Raw genomic sequence first — 18,093 nt, 5'->3', positions numbered from 1 at the left:
GCACAGGACCTTGTCCAGGCGGGTCTTGAATATCTCCAGAGAAGGAGACTCCACAACCTCCCTGGGCAGCCTGTTCCAGGGCTCTGTCACCCTCAGAGGGAAGAAGTTCTTCCTCATGTTCAGACGGAACTTCCTGTGCCTCAGTTTGTGCCCATTGCCCCTTGTCCTGTCACTGGGCACCACTGAAAAGAGCTTGGCCCCATCCTCCTGACACCCACCCTTCAGATATTTGTAAGCATTTACAAGGTCCCCTCGCAGCCTTCTCTTCTTCAGGCTGAACAAGCCCAGCTCCCTCAGCCTCTCCTCGCAGGGGAGATGTTCCAGTCCCCTCATCATCCTTGTAGCCCTCCGCTGGACTCTCTCCAGTAGCTCTTCATCTTTCTTGAACTGGGGAGCCCAGAACTGGACACAGTACTCCAGATGGGGCCTCACCAGGGCAGTGTAGAGGGGAAGGAGAACCTCCCTCGTCCTGCTGCCCACACTCTTCTTGATGCACCCCAGGATCCCATTGGCTTTCTTGGCAGCCAGGGCACACTGCTGGCTCATGGTTAACCTGTCGTCCACCAGGACGCCCAGGTCCCTCTCCGCAGAGCTGCTCTCCAGCAGGTCCACCCCAAGCCTGTACTGGTGCATGTGGTTGTTCCTCCCCAGGTGCAGGACCCTGCATTTGGCTTTGTTGAACCTCATCAGGTTCCTCTCTGCCCAGCTTTCCAGCCTGTCCATGTCTCGCTGAATGGCAGCACAGCCTTCTGGTGTATCTACCACACCTCCCAGTTTGGTGTCATCAGCAAACTTGCTGAGGGTACAATCTAACTCTTCATCCAGGTCGTTGATGAAGAAAAGAGACAGATTACAGAATATATCAGCCAGAAAAGAAAAAAAAAAAAAGTGAAGTTACTTACCCATCATATTTATTAATATTGACTTCAAATAAATTGTCCTTAGCATGGTTAGCATGTTCAGTTACTATGAAGAAATAAACATATTAAAAGTTACAATTCTAAAAATACTAATATAAAATTATATACAATATACCATTATAAAAATATTAATTCATTGATAAACATGATTCTATTACCAATGTGATCATAAAACTGCCTGCCCATAAAATGCATTTAAAAACATTTTATGCCAAGGAATGAACTGAAAGAGACATGCACTGCTGTATATACGGAAAAATATTCCACTAAAAAGTTGTGCAAATGAACAATTGATTTTAGGAGTAAAACTGAAAAAGAGAAGAAAGACAGTATCTTATACATTAAGAGTTCAAATAGCTCAGAAGTACTAGAAGTTTCAGTTTAATAAACAGAAAACTGATATAAGGTTGTCATACGCTTTAATTAGAAAACATTCCCTCTCTACCACTTGGTTTCATTTCCTTAGTAAGAAAAGCTAAGTAACAGGAAGAACTTCAGCTACTCAGAGATGTTTTAAAGAGCTCACATTGTGTTTATTAAGAAATTAAAATATCCATTACTCACTAACAACATCAGTGGAGACAGACGCCAGACTGAAGAGTGGAGCAACTTTCTGTTCATAAATCCACTTCCCTTGTCGTTTTCCTCCATACGGATTAATATACACAAGCAGCTGCTTTGGTCTAGACTCTGTAGTCAGGAAAAATATTATAGTACACTGCTTTTGTACACAAAACAAAAATTCAACAAGCTATACAAAAAAAAAACCCTGTAAACATCAGAGTGAACACAGCATACAAGCCTTTTATAACTCTTTATTCACTCTTATAACTCCTTATCAGAGAGCTATAAAAACATGCTTCACCTATCCTCTTTATTATACTGTGGATAATGACAGTATTGAACAAATTGGTAATAAGACAGCAGGTGCAATTTAGAATCATTTCATCTGACTCCACGTCTCACACTCTTAAGCATATTATTCTTGCAGTACCTTCACACTAAAAGACATTAGTAGCACAGGCATGCAAGACAATCGACAAATCAAGGGCAGCAATAAGAAAGGCTCTTGTGAGCGAAGCATATGTAGAAACACTTTTAAATTAACTTATTTAAACCATGTTCTTGCTCTGGTATCATAGTTCAGCTGCATTTCCTTTCTGTGATACTCACTAAGAATAACTCCCAAAGCTACACACTGCAAAGCAAGCGCTTGCCCTATAGCGTACCCCTTCGCCCCAGAAAGCACCTTTGATATTACTATCTCAAGTTTGTTCAGTTATGGATTTACATTGGTGGTGGCAATGAAAACAATTATTCTCCCTCTGTACTAACAGATGTACAAAGTGGTAATGCTTGCTGCACATAGAAAGCCTTCTCGCTTTACACAGAACTTGAAGACCTGTTTTACCATTCCACTTCCTCAGATTGCATTCTAAATTATTATTTCAAAAGGAAAGAATAAACAGAGCTGTTAGATCAGCACACTTGTATAATAAATCCACCCAAGCTAGACTGTTTGAACGGTTAAAAGCTGCCACACAGCCAAAGCACCATTCACCCTCTCTGAGGGCCTGTTATCTTTTCTGAAATGGTTCGTTACCAACAGAAGGAACATCTGCACTCAGAGGTGACTGCCCAGGTCACAGCTCACAGGTGTACTGAATGGGTGCACAAACCCCATTTTTTGAAACATTTTATTGGAAGCATAATACCTTGTGTAACTATACAAAACAAAACCATTAGTAAGATGCATGCTTCCAGTGCCTGTTCTGAAGAACACTGTTTGTTAAACATCCATGTTTATTCTGTGAGCCTTACGTACTTGCTTGAGTCACATCGTAGCTGCACTTGTATCCAGTCTCTTCTCCAGCTCTGCATCTCAGATGGACTTCAGACCTATGCTGTAGGTAGCTTACCTCCAGTCTTGCCTCCAGCTCCTGCTGCTCCTGTCTCACCTCCCTGGATAGACCCAATTACTTTATCCCACCTGAGCCATAAATGGGACCTGCTGCTACCCCCATCCCTGCTCTGCCCACTCTGCTCAGACACAGTGGGACTGCACCCCGGTCAGCGAGGACACTGCCTGGGCTGTGGTCATCCTTGATCTCCCTCCTGTCACAGAGTTGCTCTGTTCCTGCCACTCCCTGACATCTATCAAGGTATCTCTTTCAGGAATAACTCTTGCAAAACTAGTTTTAGCCTTGCAAGAAGCAGACGTCCAAGACTCCCAGAAATGATGAATGGGAACTCTTACTACACTGTCATGGTTTAGCCTGGCTGGATGCCAGCTGCCCACCAGAGCCGCTCTGTCACTCCCCCTCCTCAGCTGGACAGGGGAGGAAAAAAAACACACGATGAAATGCTCGTGGGCTGAGACAAGGACAGGGAGAGATCACTCAGCAATTGCAGTCACGGACAAAACAAACTGAACTTGGGGAGAAAAGGGAGTTTAATTCATCATCAATCAAATCAGAGTATGATTGTGAGAAATAAAAAAAATAAATCATAACACACCTTCCTCCCACCCCTCCCTTCTTCCCGGGCTTGACTTCACTAACAAATTCTCTGCCTCCTCCCCCCCGAGCGGTGCAGGGGAATGGGGGTTACGGTCAGTTCATCACACGTTGTCTCTGCCGCTCCTTCCTCCTCACACTCTTCCCCTGCTCCAGCGTGGGGTCCCTCTCATGGGAGACAGTCCTCCATGAACTGCCCCAGCGTGGGTCCCTTCCACGGGGTGCAGTCCTTCAGGAACAGCCTGCTCCAGCATGGGTCCCCCACAGGGTCAGAAGTCCTGCCAGCAAACCTGCTCTAGTGTGGGCTCCTCTCTCCATGGGCCCACGTGTCCTGGCAGGAGCCTGCTCCAGCGCGGGCTGCCCACGGGGCCACAGTTTCCTTCGGGCATCTCCCTGCTCCGGTGTGGGGTCCTCCCCGGGCTGCGGGTAGAGATCTGCTCCACTGTGGACCTCCATGGGCTGCAGGGGCGCAGCCTGCATCACCATGGTCTGCTCCACAGGCTGCAGGGGAACCTCTGCTCCAGCTCCTGGAGCACCTCATCCCCCTCATTCTGCACCGACCCTGGTGTCTGCAAAGTTGTTTCTCTCATGTTCTCACTTCTCTCTCCTGCTGCAAATGCCATTACACAGTTGGGTTTTTTCCCTTCTTAACTATGTTATCCCAGAAGCACTACCACCATCGCTGATGGGCTCGGCCTTGGCCAGCGGTGTGTCCGTCTTGGAGCCGGCTGGCATTGGCTCCATCAGACATGGCGGAAGCTGCTGGCACCTGCTCACAGAAGCCACCCCTGTAGCTCCCACGCTACCAATGCATTGCCACACAAAGCCAGTACACTACATAAGGCACACTGTTGATGAGAGAGATCGGAAAGGTGAGACGGACACACAAAAAGCCACCCATAAATCTTGCAATTGCTACAATCCTTGTCCTCAGCTCTCTAGAGTACCTTAAACCTCTGAGCTTACATCTGCCGTTTACTTTTCCGAAAGCTACAGTCATTGAAAGCCTCTGCTAAGCTTCTCATGTGTCCCTATTCTGTGAAAATAATTTACGTCTGGCCAAAATTATAATACAGCTATAGTCCTGACCGATTACAGTAAAACATACAGTACAATTTAGCGAATATGCGAGACACAGTAGTGATAAGAATGAGACACTTCAACTCTCAGCTCCCTCACCTTTTGAGCATAAGCTGCTCTTTACAATTCAAAAAGAAGCAGATATCTCAAAATAATATTAATTGACATTCAAACCTATAAGAGGATGCTGCAAATGTTAGTAGTTTAGTCAAACTTACTTTGCATTTCAAGTAATTCTTTCAGCACCTGTATCCACTGATGACACACATGCTCATCAACAGACCAAAATGTCACATCGCTGCACCGCCAGCGGTGATTTCGGGCTTTCTTCACGTAATACACTATGTAAATTAAAAAAAAACCACACAACAAACAAACAATTAAAAAAAAAAAAGAGGCACAATGAGACAGTTCTGTGAAATGACAAAAACATTTCAGAGAGACCTCCCAAATATCTAACTTTGGAAAAAAATTTGTAATTAAGCCCCACTACACATTTCTGCAAATGACAGAAGCGCTCAGAGTGTGACCAGGACATCTGTAAAAAGTGAAAATGAAAACATACATGAAAACACTGGCTCTAGGTCATTACCTTCTGGTAGATACTCAAACTCCTTTTTGAACCAAATACAGACAATTTTCCATAAACTGATTACAGACATACAAGTGTTCACTGAGCTTATATATTATTTTATCCATACTGAAGTCTGCAGCGTCTACATAATATAAAGTACCATAAGCTTAAGAGGATAAGCATCACAGCAGCTCCCATGTAACCAACAGGGTAAACTTAATTTCATAAAAGTGAAAATTGAGGAAAAAAAAAGTAGTTTTCTTGTGCATGCAGAACTAGGTCAGTGAGACAAGAAGCACCATTACCTTTCCACCTACAGTATCACTGATCATTGTTGCTGAAAGACTAAATGCGAGGAAAGTACTTCACAACATAAAGTTTTGGCATGGGAGCAATTGCATTTGCTCCAGCTTTGCAGCACAGAAGTCACCACTCCTTCCTCAAAACAAATGAATTTATTTCTGGCACTTTTCAAGAATGCAGTCAATAATACAAAGAACCTGTTTGGTTGTTTTTTTTTTGGGGGGGGGAGGTTGGAGGGGTTTTTTTTTGGTTGGGGGGGGTGTTGGGTTTTTCTAAACGCATCACTTCTGTTTAAAAAAAATTCTGAAGATTCCTTTTGAGTCTGCCCTAAAGAATCTCCAAGAAAGCAATTAAGGCAAGCTGAGACTGTATTTGCCTTACCTATGAAAGCATGTGGTTTTGCCATTTTTTGCCATTTGCCAATATTACGCTGTTTCTTGTGGAGTTCAGCTTCTTCTACAGCAATGATCTCAGAGGTTGGTACAAAGCAGTATCCTATATGAACACAAGATCTTACACATTAACATCTTAAAATGGCATCACAATTATTATTTCTACACATAATGTCATACAGACAAACAATTAGAGTGGCTGCTCAATAAGGACAACCAAAAGCATTAAGTAGAAATTTGCTAAATATTTTCAATTTCCTTTTGCATTTAGTGAAAGCACATAATCCATAACCACCTTTGAACTACCCCAAATAATATTTTAAATGTCTATGGTTTCTCAGAAAATTAGGTATTCTGAGTCTAAAAACATTTCTGCATGAAGCCAAAATCCAGCAACATTGATTTCAGCATAATGAAATTGACCCTTCAATGACGCCTAGTCCAGACATTTGACAGTGAATAGCACAAGCTATTTCAAAGAATGTGCAACTAAATCTACTGCAGAGAGACTACAGAGGCTGTTTGTTATTTTCATGTAAGTAGCTGGCTTATGAAAAAAGGGCATTCATATGAATTCTTAAACCTACTAAGCTTTTAAACTTCAGGATCTCCTAAGAAGCAAACTCTGTATGTTATGTTTATGTACTGTAAAATGTATTTCCCTTGTATCAAACTCAAAACTACTGTTTTTCAGAATTACAGGCTTCTTGCTCTTACACTACAAAAGAATTTCTTCCACACTCACTCTTTTTTCTCTTATAGTCCCTCAACACCTTCTCAGTCTTCTAAACTCCTTTCCAATTGAGAATTTTCTCTCATTTTCATTATCGATTTCAAAATTTCTCTGCTATTATCTTATGCAAAAAAAAGTGGAACTGAAAACGCATGCATCGTATTTACATACAAGCTAGAACAGTGTGTATATACACACACATTTAATTATAGATTATATTATTATACTTATTATAGATCAGATATTATTATATTATAGTTGTTTCTCATATATTGATAGAGAGATATAGAGATATTAAACACATAAAATACAAACACTAATACTGTTGTTGCTGGGTTTTATCCTACATTTCATCTTCCTCACTATTTTGCAGAAGTACCATGGTGGTGGTGAGGAATGTAAAACAAGTAAAAAAATTTCCTGAGCTCTTCACAGTGGTGACTGATTCATTTGCCACTAGTTCACTTTTTTTTCCCCGTCCTATTTATTTGTTTTAGTCAGAGTTGTTACCTATTGTCCTGTCTATTGACACGTTGTGGACTACACACACAAGGTTTTTTGTCCTTTATAGGTGTTTTGTTATTTGACTTATTTTACATTCCTCTAGGGATTTTATCTTCCCAGAGGTCTTTAGCTTGATTCCAAAGAAATGTAGCCTCCACACTTTACACTGAGGTCTTTTAGGAATCTGGCTGTATTCGAACGTTTTAACTACATCCAAACAAAATCTCGGCTTATAATAATTGCATTTACTATATCTAAGGCACAATGGGGAAAAGAAGCAGTCACAGAATGTCTTTATAAAGATCCAACAGCAGAGATGAACTCACTAAAAACACTGTACTTGTACACAGACATAGATATCATTCATATACACATGTAAGACTATATCAAGTATTTAATATTGGATAGTAACATTTAATTGGTCTTCCTAACATTCAGAAAAAAAGATCTGCTATATGATCTCAATATGATTATCCATTTATCCAAGGAAAAAAGATACAGAACAGAGACAGAATGATAAATTAAGGGAAGGGAGCATGTTCTTATAGCATTTATTTCCCAGAACTGCTTTTCGTTCTCATTTTTCTACTGGCTATGCCACCTGTCCATACACCAGAATATGAAAGCAAGCTTGGTGCATTCATGAAGCTTGCACTTAAGTGGTAACTCCTTCTGTTGTTGCTCACAGACATGCTACACATCCAACAAACTGCATTTAGCTCAAAATTTAAATGACATTGCTCTAATGAATGTTTTGGGAAATAGTTCTACATACTGGATACTTCTTAGCATGTATGCTAGGAGCAGCAACAGACTTCATTGTTTTATTAGGGATTTTCTATACAACAGAGGAAGCTGTCCAGCTGTACAGATAGCAAATAGATTAAAAAACATTTCCAAATGTCTATCACCAAAAGCATTTCTTTAGAGTATATATTTTAGCACATATTACACAGCTAATATTGACCACCCTAGACCTTGAAATCACTCCTACTAAGCTCTCCTAATTATTCAGATGTGTTCTCCCTCCAACAGCCACATGACTGGGCATTCTGCTTTTCCAGCAAATCACAGATGCAGCAAAAAAGCATAGTGAATATTTTAGTCATAGATGTGCAAGTTTTTTTTATCTTAAGCCACAAGAGTTACATATTTGAAAGAAACAGATTGCTGGGGAGGGGAAAAAAAAACCACAACACAAACCACACAAGAAAAAAGGACCAAAGCAAAAGTAAAGAACAGAGTTATCACACGTTCCCTCTGTAAATCTTTGGGCTTGGTAAAAGTCTGCGAAGTTTCTGTTCTATGAATACCAGCTACGCGGATTGTGGCCCTCAGTACTATTTGACACTGTTCAAGCATTGAGGAACTCCACTGTCCTGATAAGTATACTCCAATCTTAATGTGGTCAAAACCACACACTACCCAACACAGTAACTGCAGAGAGCCAGAAAGATGCAAAACTCTCTCAAATACAAAAATGTTGTTCAGAACATTCCCTGCAGCTTATAAAAACAAATCTGAAACCAGTGGAATTTGTGTTTTAATAGAGCTCAAGAATTTCTATCAGTCCAAATATGACTCCATTGCTATTTGACTTAGTGTTATACAGTATATTGTTTAATCAGAAAGCAAATCAACTACTTAGTCCCACCCTCCCCCCTTTTCCCCAGAAGGGAGAAGTTTCCATTGTGAAGAAATCAAATAGAGACCTTCAACACAAGCAGCACAGTCCTGCTCCTATAAACACAATGCCCTCATCTGCCATTTAATCACCAAACCCACCCCACAAAAATAAATAAAAGATCTATCCCGCCCTCTTTTGAGAGGTCAAAGTTCATATATGTACTAATTATAGTCCTTTCCCACACCTACTTTTGTAGCATTTACCCTATTATCAAGCAACATGAGACATTTCTTTCATTGATTTAGTATGAAGGTGTTCACTCATAAAGGCCTTCAACTTTATAAGTTTCTATCAAAACATGGAAAACCTTATTGCCATATTAACAAAAAAAAGTGGTACTTACACCAGCACTACTAGACCAACATTAATGAAAAGAGTTGAACTATGGGCCAGGACCATATCAAAGAAACAACTTCACTTGGCTTAGTGCAATATACTCAACCAAGTAGCACACAACAGTTCCTAGACAAAATTCCAGGCAAAATACTACGATTTTTTAACATACACGTCTAGATTCAAGAAGCTGAATTTTGAGTTCAGAAATACCGAAGTACATATTGATTTTCTTCAGCTTAATCTAAAAGTTCTTCACACATTGTGTTTTTGTCTCTCACCTTGTTCAACATCTAGCAGACATGACACACTAAAGACAGTGAGCTTTCCATTCAGAGCAGCTAGGTGAAGGGGCATAGTGAAAAAAAAAAAGATTACAAACCAAGCAAAATGCACAATGGACAGGCGACAGTCTTCCCAGCACAGTGCCTGTGCCAGCCATCACTCATGCCAGGTCACTATGCTCTTACAGTCTTAACAGACACTCATGAAGTGCAAATTGACAAATCAGCAAAATACGGCATTAGATCCATATTACCTCGGCCTACATCACACAAGTGGGAGAAAAAAACTCCAAACAAACAAGGAAGCATACTTAACAGTGGACTTGCTTTGTAAAAAATGTTGCCAGCCGTTGTGAAGTGTGTTTTTCTGTGTTAAGACAGGCTTTCTGGTGTGTCATCACTGTCTGCCGCTCCCACAGAACACGTCCTGACTTTAAAACAAACTCACTCAGAACCCCAGTCATCACTGCCAGCTACGTATCCTACAGGCCAAATTCCTCCCTCTGAAACACGTTAGCTTAAAGCAAGACAGCCATGTGCAAAAGCATAAAAACATTACTGATCACAGTATTTGGTTTATTCTTAAAATTCAGCTCAGGCCCATGCATGCAGTGGCGTTCAGAATTAATTTAAATTATTAGCATACTCTTGTGATTTAAGAATATTAACAATGAAAAAGCTGGAGCGCAGATTTAAAGAAGTATTTTTTCAGTCACTTTGAAAACTAATTGACTGTTGCAGACCACATAAAGGGTAAGTTATCTTGTCCTAAGTTTAAACCTTGCCTCCCCTAAAAGCAAGAAAACAAGAACATTTTCTATCAGAAAGCACATTGCATTATATTGATCAAGCTGTGTCTAATAAAGACCAGCGTAACAAAGATAGTGGATACGGATAGACAGCAAAATTACAGAGAATTCACATCCTGGGGGAGGGGGAAGAAAAAAGTCATCATGACTAAATGATTTAATTCAAAACTGGGGAAGTGTCACAAACATCTGACAGCCGTGATCTCACAATACACGGCCACGTATAAGGAAATTTGCTTTCTTTTTTTTTTTTCCTTAAAGTCAATCTTCAAGTACTTCATAAACCAATAGACAATAGATCAGTTCCTACTATGATCAGACGCACAGTCGCTACTTCACATCACACCTCTGAGTTTGAATCAAACCACAGCAATTTGAACTTGGATCAATTTGCATATTTAAATTATACTATTGAATGTTTTCCCATTGATTTTTTTTCATTTCCAAATTAGATCTTTTCAACTCAGCTATGCATGTTTCAATGGTAAAGCAAGAAATAAGATGCTTTTCTTCACCTTAAAAGGGGGGAAAAAAAAAAGTAAAGCACCAAAGAGGTATATGCTGAAAAACATGTATTATTTAATGTAGTGTGCATCAATATTTGAATAACATATAGAATCATAGACTGGTTTGGGTTGGAAGGACCTTGAGGATCACCTAGTTCCCAACCATGCTGCCATGGGCAGGGACACCTTCCACTAGACCAGGTTGCTCAAAGCCCCATGGCCTTGAACACTGCCAGGCAGGGGGCAGCCACAGCTTCCCTGGGCAACCTGTGCCAGGGCCTCACCACCCTCAGAGTAAAGAATTTCATCCTTATATCTAATATCTTCCAGAAGAAGACACATTTCAAAGAAACAATGTCTTCTAGAGCTATTATTCCCCGCACCCTACCAGTTCAGCACAGTCAGTGGAACTGCCTGAAGAAAAACATGGTTCAGATTTCTACATATGCTCATTGCCAACGGGGAATGACCGATGAAAAATGACCTTGGCTAAGGATGTGCCAACACACTCCAGGTGCTGGACAGACCTTGTTTCCAAGCAGGCCCACCTCTGCTGCCTCCATACTGTGTCTACCAAACTAAGCATTCGTTAGAATCCACAACATCAGAAGGGCATTGTTTTCCCAAAAGTGGGATCGTTTATCCGGAGTGCAGTATGCCAATATACACACAGAGCAGAGGTAATGTCTCTGCTGCATATTTGCGCAGATGTGGGTGCTAGGTGATAATTCCACAGAGCTAGCTTAGCAGAGTCTCATGGAGTACATGCTCTTACAAAAACAAAGAAATTACTCATTACATTCTAACAGGTTCATCGCATTATACACTCCTCTTAAAGGTATATTCCTTCCTTATTTAATTATGCATGCTCACACACCGGGGGGAAGGGTGTGCAGTCTTTCTGGTTCTGAACTGAGTCAGTGGCCACAATCTCCCCCTGCCACCTTTACCATTTTCCTAGTTACCCTGGATTTTTGTTAGCTTCTTGCTTCTTTGGCAATCATCCAGCTTTTCATCATAGAATCATTAAGGTTGGAAAAGACCTCTAAGATCATCAAGTCCAACCATCCACCCAACACCACCATGCCTACTAAACCATGTCCTGAAGTGCCACATCTACGTGTTTTCGAACACCTCCAGGGACGGTGACTCCGCCACTGCCCTGGGAACCCTGTTCCAATGCTTTACAACTCTTTCAGTAAAGAAACTTTTCCTAATATCCAATCTGAACCTCCCCTGATGCAACTTGAGGCTGTTTCCTCTGTTCCTATTGCTAGTCACTTGGAAGAAGAGACCAACATCTGCCTCACGACAACCTCCTTTCAGGTAGTTGTAGAGAGCAGTTAAGGTCTCCCCTCAGCCTCCTCTTCTCCAGACTAAACAGCCCCAGTTCCCTCAGCCGCTCCTTGTAAGACCTGTTCTCTAGACCTTTCACCAGCCTTGTTGCCCTTCTCCGGACACACTCCAGCATCTCAATGTCCTTCTTGTAGTGAGGGGCCCAAAACTGAACACAGTACTCCAGGTGCGGCCTCACCAGTGCCGAGTACAGGGGTATGGTCACCTCCCTACTCCTGCTGACCACACTATTGCTGATACAAGCCAGGATACCGTTGGCCTTCTTGGCCCCCTGGGCACACTACTGGCTCATGTTCAGCCGGCTGTCAACCAACACCCCAAGGTCCTTTTCTGCTGGGCAGCTTTCCAGCCACTCTTCCCCAAGGCCCCAAAACTGAGCCCTGGGGAACACCACTCGTAATCGGCCACCAACTAGATTTAACCCCATTCACCACCATTCTCTGGGCTCGGCCATCCAGCCTTTTTTCATTCAGCGAAGAGAACATCTATCTAAGCCATGAGCTGCCAGCTGCTCTAGGAGGATGCTGTGGGAGACAGTATCAAATACTCTACTAAGGTCCAGGTAGACAACATGCACAGCCTTTCCTTCATCCACTAGGCGGGTCACCTGGTCATAGAAGGAGATCAGGTTGGTCAAGCAGGACCCTGCCTTTCATGAACCCATGCTGACTGGGCCTGATCCCTTGGTTGTCCTTCACATGCCTGGTGAGCGCACTCAGGACGAATCGCTCCATAATCTTCCCCAGCACTGAGGTCAGGCTGACAGGCGTGTAGGTCCCGGGATCCTCCTTCCAGCCCTTCTTGTAGAAGGGCATCACACTGGCAAGCCTCCAGTCATCTGGGACCTCCCCTGTTAACCCTGATAAATGACGGAGAGTGGCTTGGCCAGCTCTCCCTCCAGTTCCCTCAGTACTCTTTGGTGCCTTCTGGGCAGGATGTTCCCCTTTTACCAGTCTGTTAGCTCCTCTTCAAGGGCATAGTCGTTAGTAAGTCATACATGGTCTGTACAAAGTAGTCAGGCCTACATTAAACAGCATCACTCTACTACCTAAGCCTTTCTGCCCAATATCAGCATCACTCTTGTGAACACTAGCACTGAGGCTTCCTCAAGTCATTGTCTTGGGTGGAAAGCTGGAAAAGACATGCCAAGGGAGAATTCAGAAAGGAGAAATAGAAGGGTTAAAAGAAAGTGCACAAGGTAAGTGAAGGCACGCAGTCCGGTGCCTTGTTTGATCATCCCCTTCATACTTGTATATTACAATTAAAAAAAAACAGAAAAATGCCAAGAGAATTTCATTCTGTGTTTTCAATCACCCAGTATTAGGCATGATACAATCATAACCAATACTTCTAAAATACTCGTAAGTACATATTTACAATATATAACCTGCTATGATTTTTGGTACACAAATTTTTTATCATGTATTACTTGATAAAAACCTGACAGTACCACCAACTTGAGAAAATAATAAAACAATTGATCTGCCCAGCTTTGCAGATCAACTAAATCCATGGTGAAGTGTTACTGGGCTGAAAAATTATGTTCTTCAGAATATCTGAAAATGAATGCATGCCTAGGAAAAAAGGGTGCATAGCTAAAAGTAACAGAGCTGCATAGCTAAAAGTAACAGAGAAACACGTTCAAAATTTCAGATAAAACTTATCCCTCTAAGTTCAAAGAAGTCTAACCAACCAAAGAACGGGAAACAGGAACCTCATTACACTGAAGACAGAACTTGAAAATACGATGCTGTTAAATAAGGTCTAACAGTAGGAAGAAAGTAAACAGTATTTAGGATTTAATGTTTTAAAAACATACCACGACTTGAACAAACATTGGTTTTGTTATTATTATCTTCTCAATGACAGCATTAAAAATAATTCTCCTGAATTAGTACTTCTTTATTCACAAAATGCATTTTGACAGAATTGGTTTTAAAAATATATATATTTTAATATCATTGTACAAAGACAAGAAACTACAAGAATCTCCCAACTCTGAAAAACTATATTTTCCTGGACAACAGGACAAAGTCTCTGTTGATTCCTGTCTGTTCCTGAATTTGGATGCAATAGGGAGAGGTAGATATTTCAACGCTTCTACAATATACCTAACTATAGCTCTAGTGCCTTACCTGTCCAAGTCTGAAAACTTTGACAAAATATATACCAAATCATTTTTACTTTTGTAGCTAAATCAAGACAGCAATAAATAATGACAAAATGTGCAGCCCTCACGTAGTTTTTTCAGTTTAAAGATGACTGTTTCACTGTAATAACTACCTATTAAACAAAAAACGTAGCACTTTTATACTGCATAATTAAGTCTGTATTTAGACATAATGCACAGTAGTCACGTAGTCAAAGGATAAATGGTAGAAGGACACCAATCTTGGTCAAGCAGCTCCTTTGAAATTACATGCTTCTAACCAACCATCTGCCATATTATTAAGTTTATTTATATACTGTCATGTATGCTGGTCATATTTCCAAAACAATTGTAGAGAACAGGATGAGCCATCTCAGGTTTTAAAAGAGCTTACAGACAACAGGGCAGCAGTCATAAACCGTGATGGTACTAAAGCACAAGTGCAGGAAACACACGAACTAACCAGCTTGTTAAGAGGAGGACGACATCATCTATTGTCTTGCTCTCTACATAAGTTATACCTGTGCCTCCAGAACACTCTGGCATTTCTTTTCCTCCTCCTCCCACCCTCCCTTTTCCCTTCCAACTCCATGTCACGTTTTCCAAAATCTTGTAAATAGCTATGTTACAGGACAGCAGCCACACTCAGCAACCAGACTTGCTTCCTGAGGAATCTCCAGCTGGGTACTGCTTCAGAAACTGCCTCAAAAAGAGTCTAGTGTACTGTATCCCACCCTCCTTCCACCATTCCCAGCATTCTGACAGCCACTTTGGAACAGGCTTTGGGACAGGTTCATACTCGTTTTGGCCCACCAGGAGTAAGCTGAGAAAGTTACAACTTAAAGTTGTGAAAACTTACAACTGTAAGCAGCTGTAAACTTCAGAGTGCTAATTAAGAGAGCCAGTGTGATCCTGTGGCACTCTTGTGTGGCCTGAAGGAAGTCATCGTATGGCAGAATGGAGCTCCCACTGAACCTGCTTTAGCCTACAGATCAGTCAACTGGTAACTTTGCAAAGGCAAATTTTTAGAGGGATTTTACACAATTCAACACAATTCTCTCCAAAGCAGGGCCTACTTTATTTAGTGCGAGCAACTGTCCCAAAAGGCTTTGAAACTTTATGTTTTGAATTTAAGATCCAGGTACCTTTCTCTAGACTCATTTTATTTTAATTTGAAAAGTGCACAGTTTATTTTCCACACCTATATATTAAGCTCAGCAGAAATAAAGAACTAATTTGTCTTCAAAGGTCAGCAATTTTCAAATATTTTTTTCAGCAGTACTGCTGAGGAGGATAGGAAGGACAGAGCAGAGGAAGGATAAACTCTGTGCAGAGATGTACTGAAAACATGACCACTTCTCAGTTAGGTAAACTACAACCTCAAACTCTTACAATGCTTTGCAAGTCCTCCTTTTCCCTTACCTTTTTTCAAAAAGCCTCAGGCCAGTAAGATATGATAAAATCGGGAAAACAATGAATAAAGGTACATGGCAAGAAGGGAGGAACTGTTTAACTAAGTTTGCGAACTTGCCTGGGACTGGAGACACCTACGTTCAAACCTTTCTCAGATAACCTTCTAGTCATCCTTTCTACTATTAGTTTCTCTCTGTCCCAGCTCCTCCAACCTCTCAAACGAGGATGACAGCAGTTTTCCACTCTACAGCAGCTGCTGTGAAAAGACATCACACATCTTCAGCTGTTCGCACACCATGCAAATAGGGCTACATTAATAATGGCAATAATTACTATATAAAAACCCCAAGGTCATAGAATCTGACAAAATACCATCTGAAGTGCAGTTGAAAGCTTGACGTACTGTACGTACGGACATTCTCACACGGTACCCTGAGATTTCGCCAGCTATTTCCAGCAGTAACCTCTCCCACTTGCAGTTCTGCCAGTCGGCGCTACCCCGGTTGCCCAAAGGGGTAAGGACGAAGGGCTTCGTCGCCCGGTTAAAAACCACCACCGAAACTTTCTTTGGCAGTCTCCGCGGAGCCCCTCAGAAAGCGCAGAGCTTTAGGAAAGCCAGAGGCACCCTCGCGGCCGCGGCTTCGCCCGCCGCCCCCGCCCTTGTTCCGCGGCGCGCAGGCCCGGCAGCCGGCCGAAGCGCCCAGCGCAGCGCGCTCCCCGCCGGCCGCGGCTCCCGGGCCTGCCGTTACCCCCAGCCCCTCACCGCCGGACTCTGAACCCCACGCGGCGGCCGCGGCGCAGCGAACGCTCAACGCGCGCCGGGAGACCGGCGCCAGCAGAGCCCGAGGCCGCCCAGCGCCCTTGTCCCGCCGCCGAGGGGAGGCGAGGCGGCCCCGGCCCGCCGAGAGGCCGCGGCAGGTGCGCTACCGGCCGCCCGGCCCGGCCCGCCGCTCCCCTCCACTCACCGCCGCCGCGGCGCGACGGGCGGGGGTCGCGCCAGGACAGCCGCCCCCGCTCCTCGTCTAAGGTGACCTCCCAGGAGCGCTGCCCCAGCCCCAGCCCCAGCCCCAGCCAGGAGACCAGCCGCGGCTGCCGCCCGCCCGGGAGCCGCTCCATGGCCGCCGAGAGACCGGGTCCGCCGCAGCCCGCTACCGCATGGCCCGGCGGAGCGGGCGGCCGCCGCGGGGCGAGCCCGGCAGCTAACGGCGCCCCTCACCCCGCCGCTAGCCGGCCTGGCCCCCGGGCGGGCTGCGGCGTCAGCGCCTACGCCAGCGCCGCCGGGGCGGGGCCTGGGGGGGCCGCCGCTCCCCGGCACGGGGCACGGAGCCCGGCTCCGCGGGGCGGGGCGCGGCGCGGCCGGGGGCGCCCGGGGCAGGCGGCTGCGGGGCGCGGAGGCGGCGGAGGGTCCGGGCCGCTGCGTCTCCTCGCCCCGCTGGCGAGAGCCGCGTTGCCCCGCCGCCCGCGGCGGAGGCTTGCCCGGCCGGGAAGCCCCGGCGCCCCGGGCATGGCTCCGCGGGGACACCGTAACACTGCTCTCTGCTGCGAAACGGCGGAGCAGCCGTCGCAGAGGCGATGAACTCAAGACAGCGAAAATTTGACGAGTGTATCTACCTGGGTTGTACCACGCACCTCCCGATCTAACCTCGCCTTCCTCCCCATAAAAACATTCCGGGGTCGCCTCAAGGGTGCTGGCAGCAATTCCCTGTGATGAAACTCCCGGTTCTTCGCTGCTCTTCAGGTCCTCCGCGGTGTCCCTGGACCTCATCGCTACAACCATCAGAATCCTGCCCAAAATAGAGTGAGCGGCCGTTGCTCCACCTCTGGCCTTACTCCAAACCTACCCATTCTGAGCATTTCCTACCAAGGTTGGAGAAATATGTCACTGGTCTGCTCTTAGGGGGGTGAGCCTGGGGCCAGGGCTCTGCTGCGTGAGGGTGACACGGAGACACTCCAGCAGGCTTTGCTCGGAGGGGCTGAAAAGCTTCTGCACTTGAGGTCTGCTCTGAACCTTGCAGAATACTCAACATTTCGTTTTCTGAAAACAAGCGAGCTGAGCGCTGTCATCCTAGTTACGCGTTCGAGACAGTCTTCCTGTGCCGTGGGTACTTGTTGTCTTCTATCATCTTGATTATCGCAACATCCTTTCCTCTGGCCTTGAAAGACATGAAGTTGCTGCCTTCGTTGTTGAAAATACCCAAGTATGCCACACTTTCACAATGTCAAAGAACACTTTGCTCCTGTCAGTTGTATTGCCCTTTACGTTTTTGAATCCTTCCCCCTACAAACACCTGCAATGCTTTTTATATTCAGGCCTAAAGTTTGTTTCTCGTGGAAGTCCGCTGCGGACATTAGTCTGCCAAATCCACTGCTGAGCAGTCACTAGTGTCTCACCCGTTCTTTGCATTTTGCCAGCTACCTCGCCTGGTATCACCCCTCTTAGACTCGGATGGCAAGATCCCTGGGCCAGGAGCGTCCTTTCTGTTTTGGGTTGTGCCATATCCAGCACGTTCCATTTCCATTATTTGTAACCACTT

General features: G+C 44.2%; 1 protein-coding gene across 1 annotated transcript in view; it reads right to left on the bottom strand.

Moving 5' to 3' along the window:
* CERK (ceramide kinase) overlaps positions 1-16,737 on the bottom strand; it is a 46,808-nt gene extending 30,071 nt beyond the window's left edge. Inside the window, exons 1-5 of the mRNA XM_075428564.1 lie at positions 16,525-16,737; positions 5,775-5,888; positions 4,735-4,857; positions 1,485-1,610; positions 903-966 (exon numbers count right to left, since the gene is read on the bottom strand). Of these exons, the coding sequence (XP_075284679.1) occupies positions 903-966; positions 1,485-1,610; positions 4,735-4,857; positions 5,775-5,888; positions 16,525-16,675 (578 nt within the window). The 5' untranslated portion in view covers positions 16,676-16,737. The remainder of the gene's footprint in view (positions 1-902; positions 967-1,484; positions 1,611-4,734; positions 4,858-5,774; positions 5,889-16,524) is intronic.
* Positions 16,738-18,093: the final 1,356 nt, after the last annotated feature.

Source organism: Opisthocomus hoazin, chromosome 8 (assembly GCF_030867145.1).
Source record: "Opisthocomus hoazin isolate bOpiHoa1 chromosome 8, bOpiHoa1.hap1, whole genome shotgun sequence".
In the NCBI taxonomy this organism is placed as follows: domain Eukaryota; kingdom Metazoa; phylum Chordata; class Aves; order Opisthocomiformes; family Opisthocomidae; genus Opisthocomus; species Opisthocomus hoazin.
Note: the sequence above shows the minus strand (reverse complement) of the source record. Positions and strands in the feature narration are given on the sequence as shown.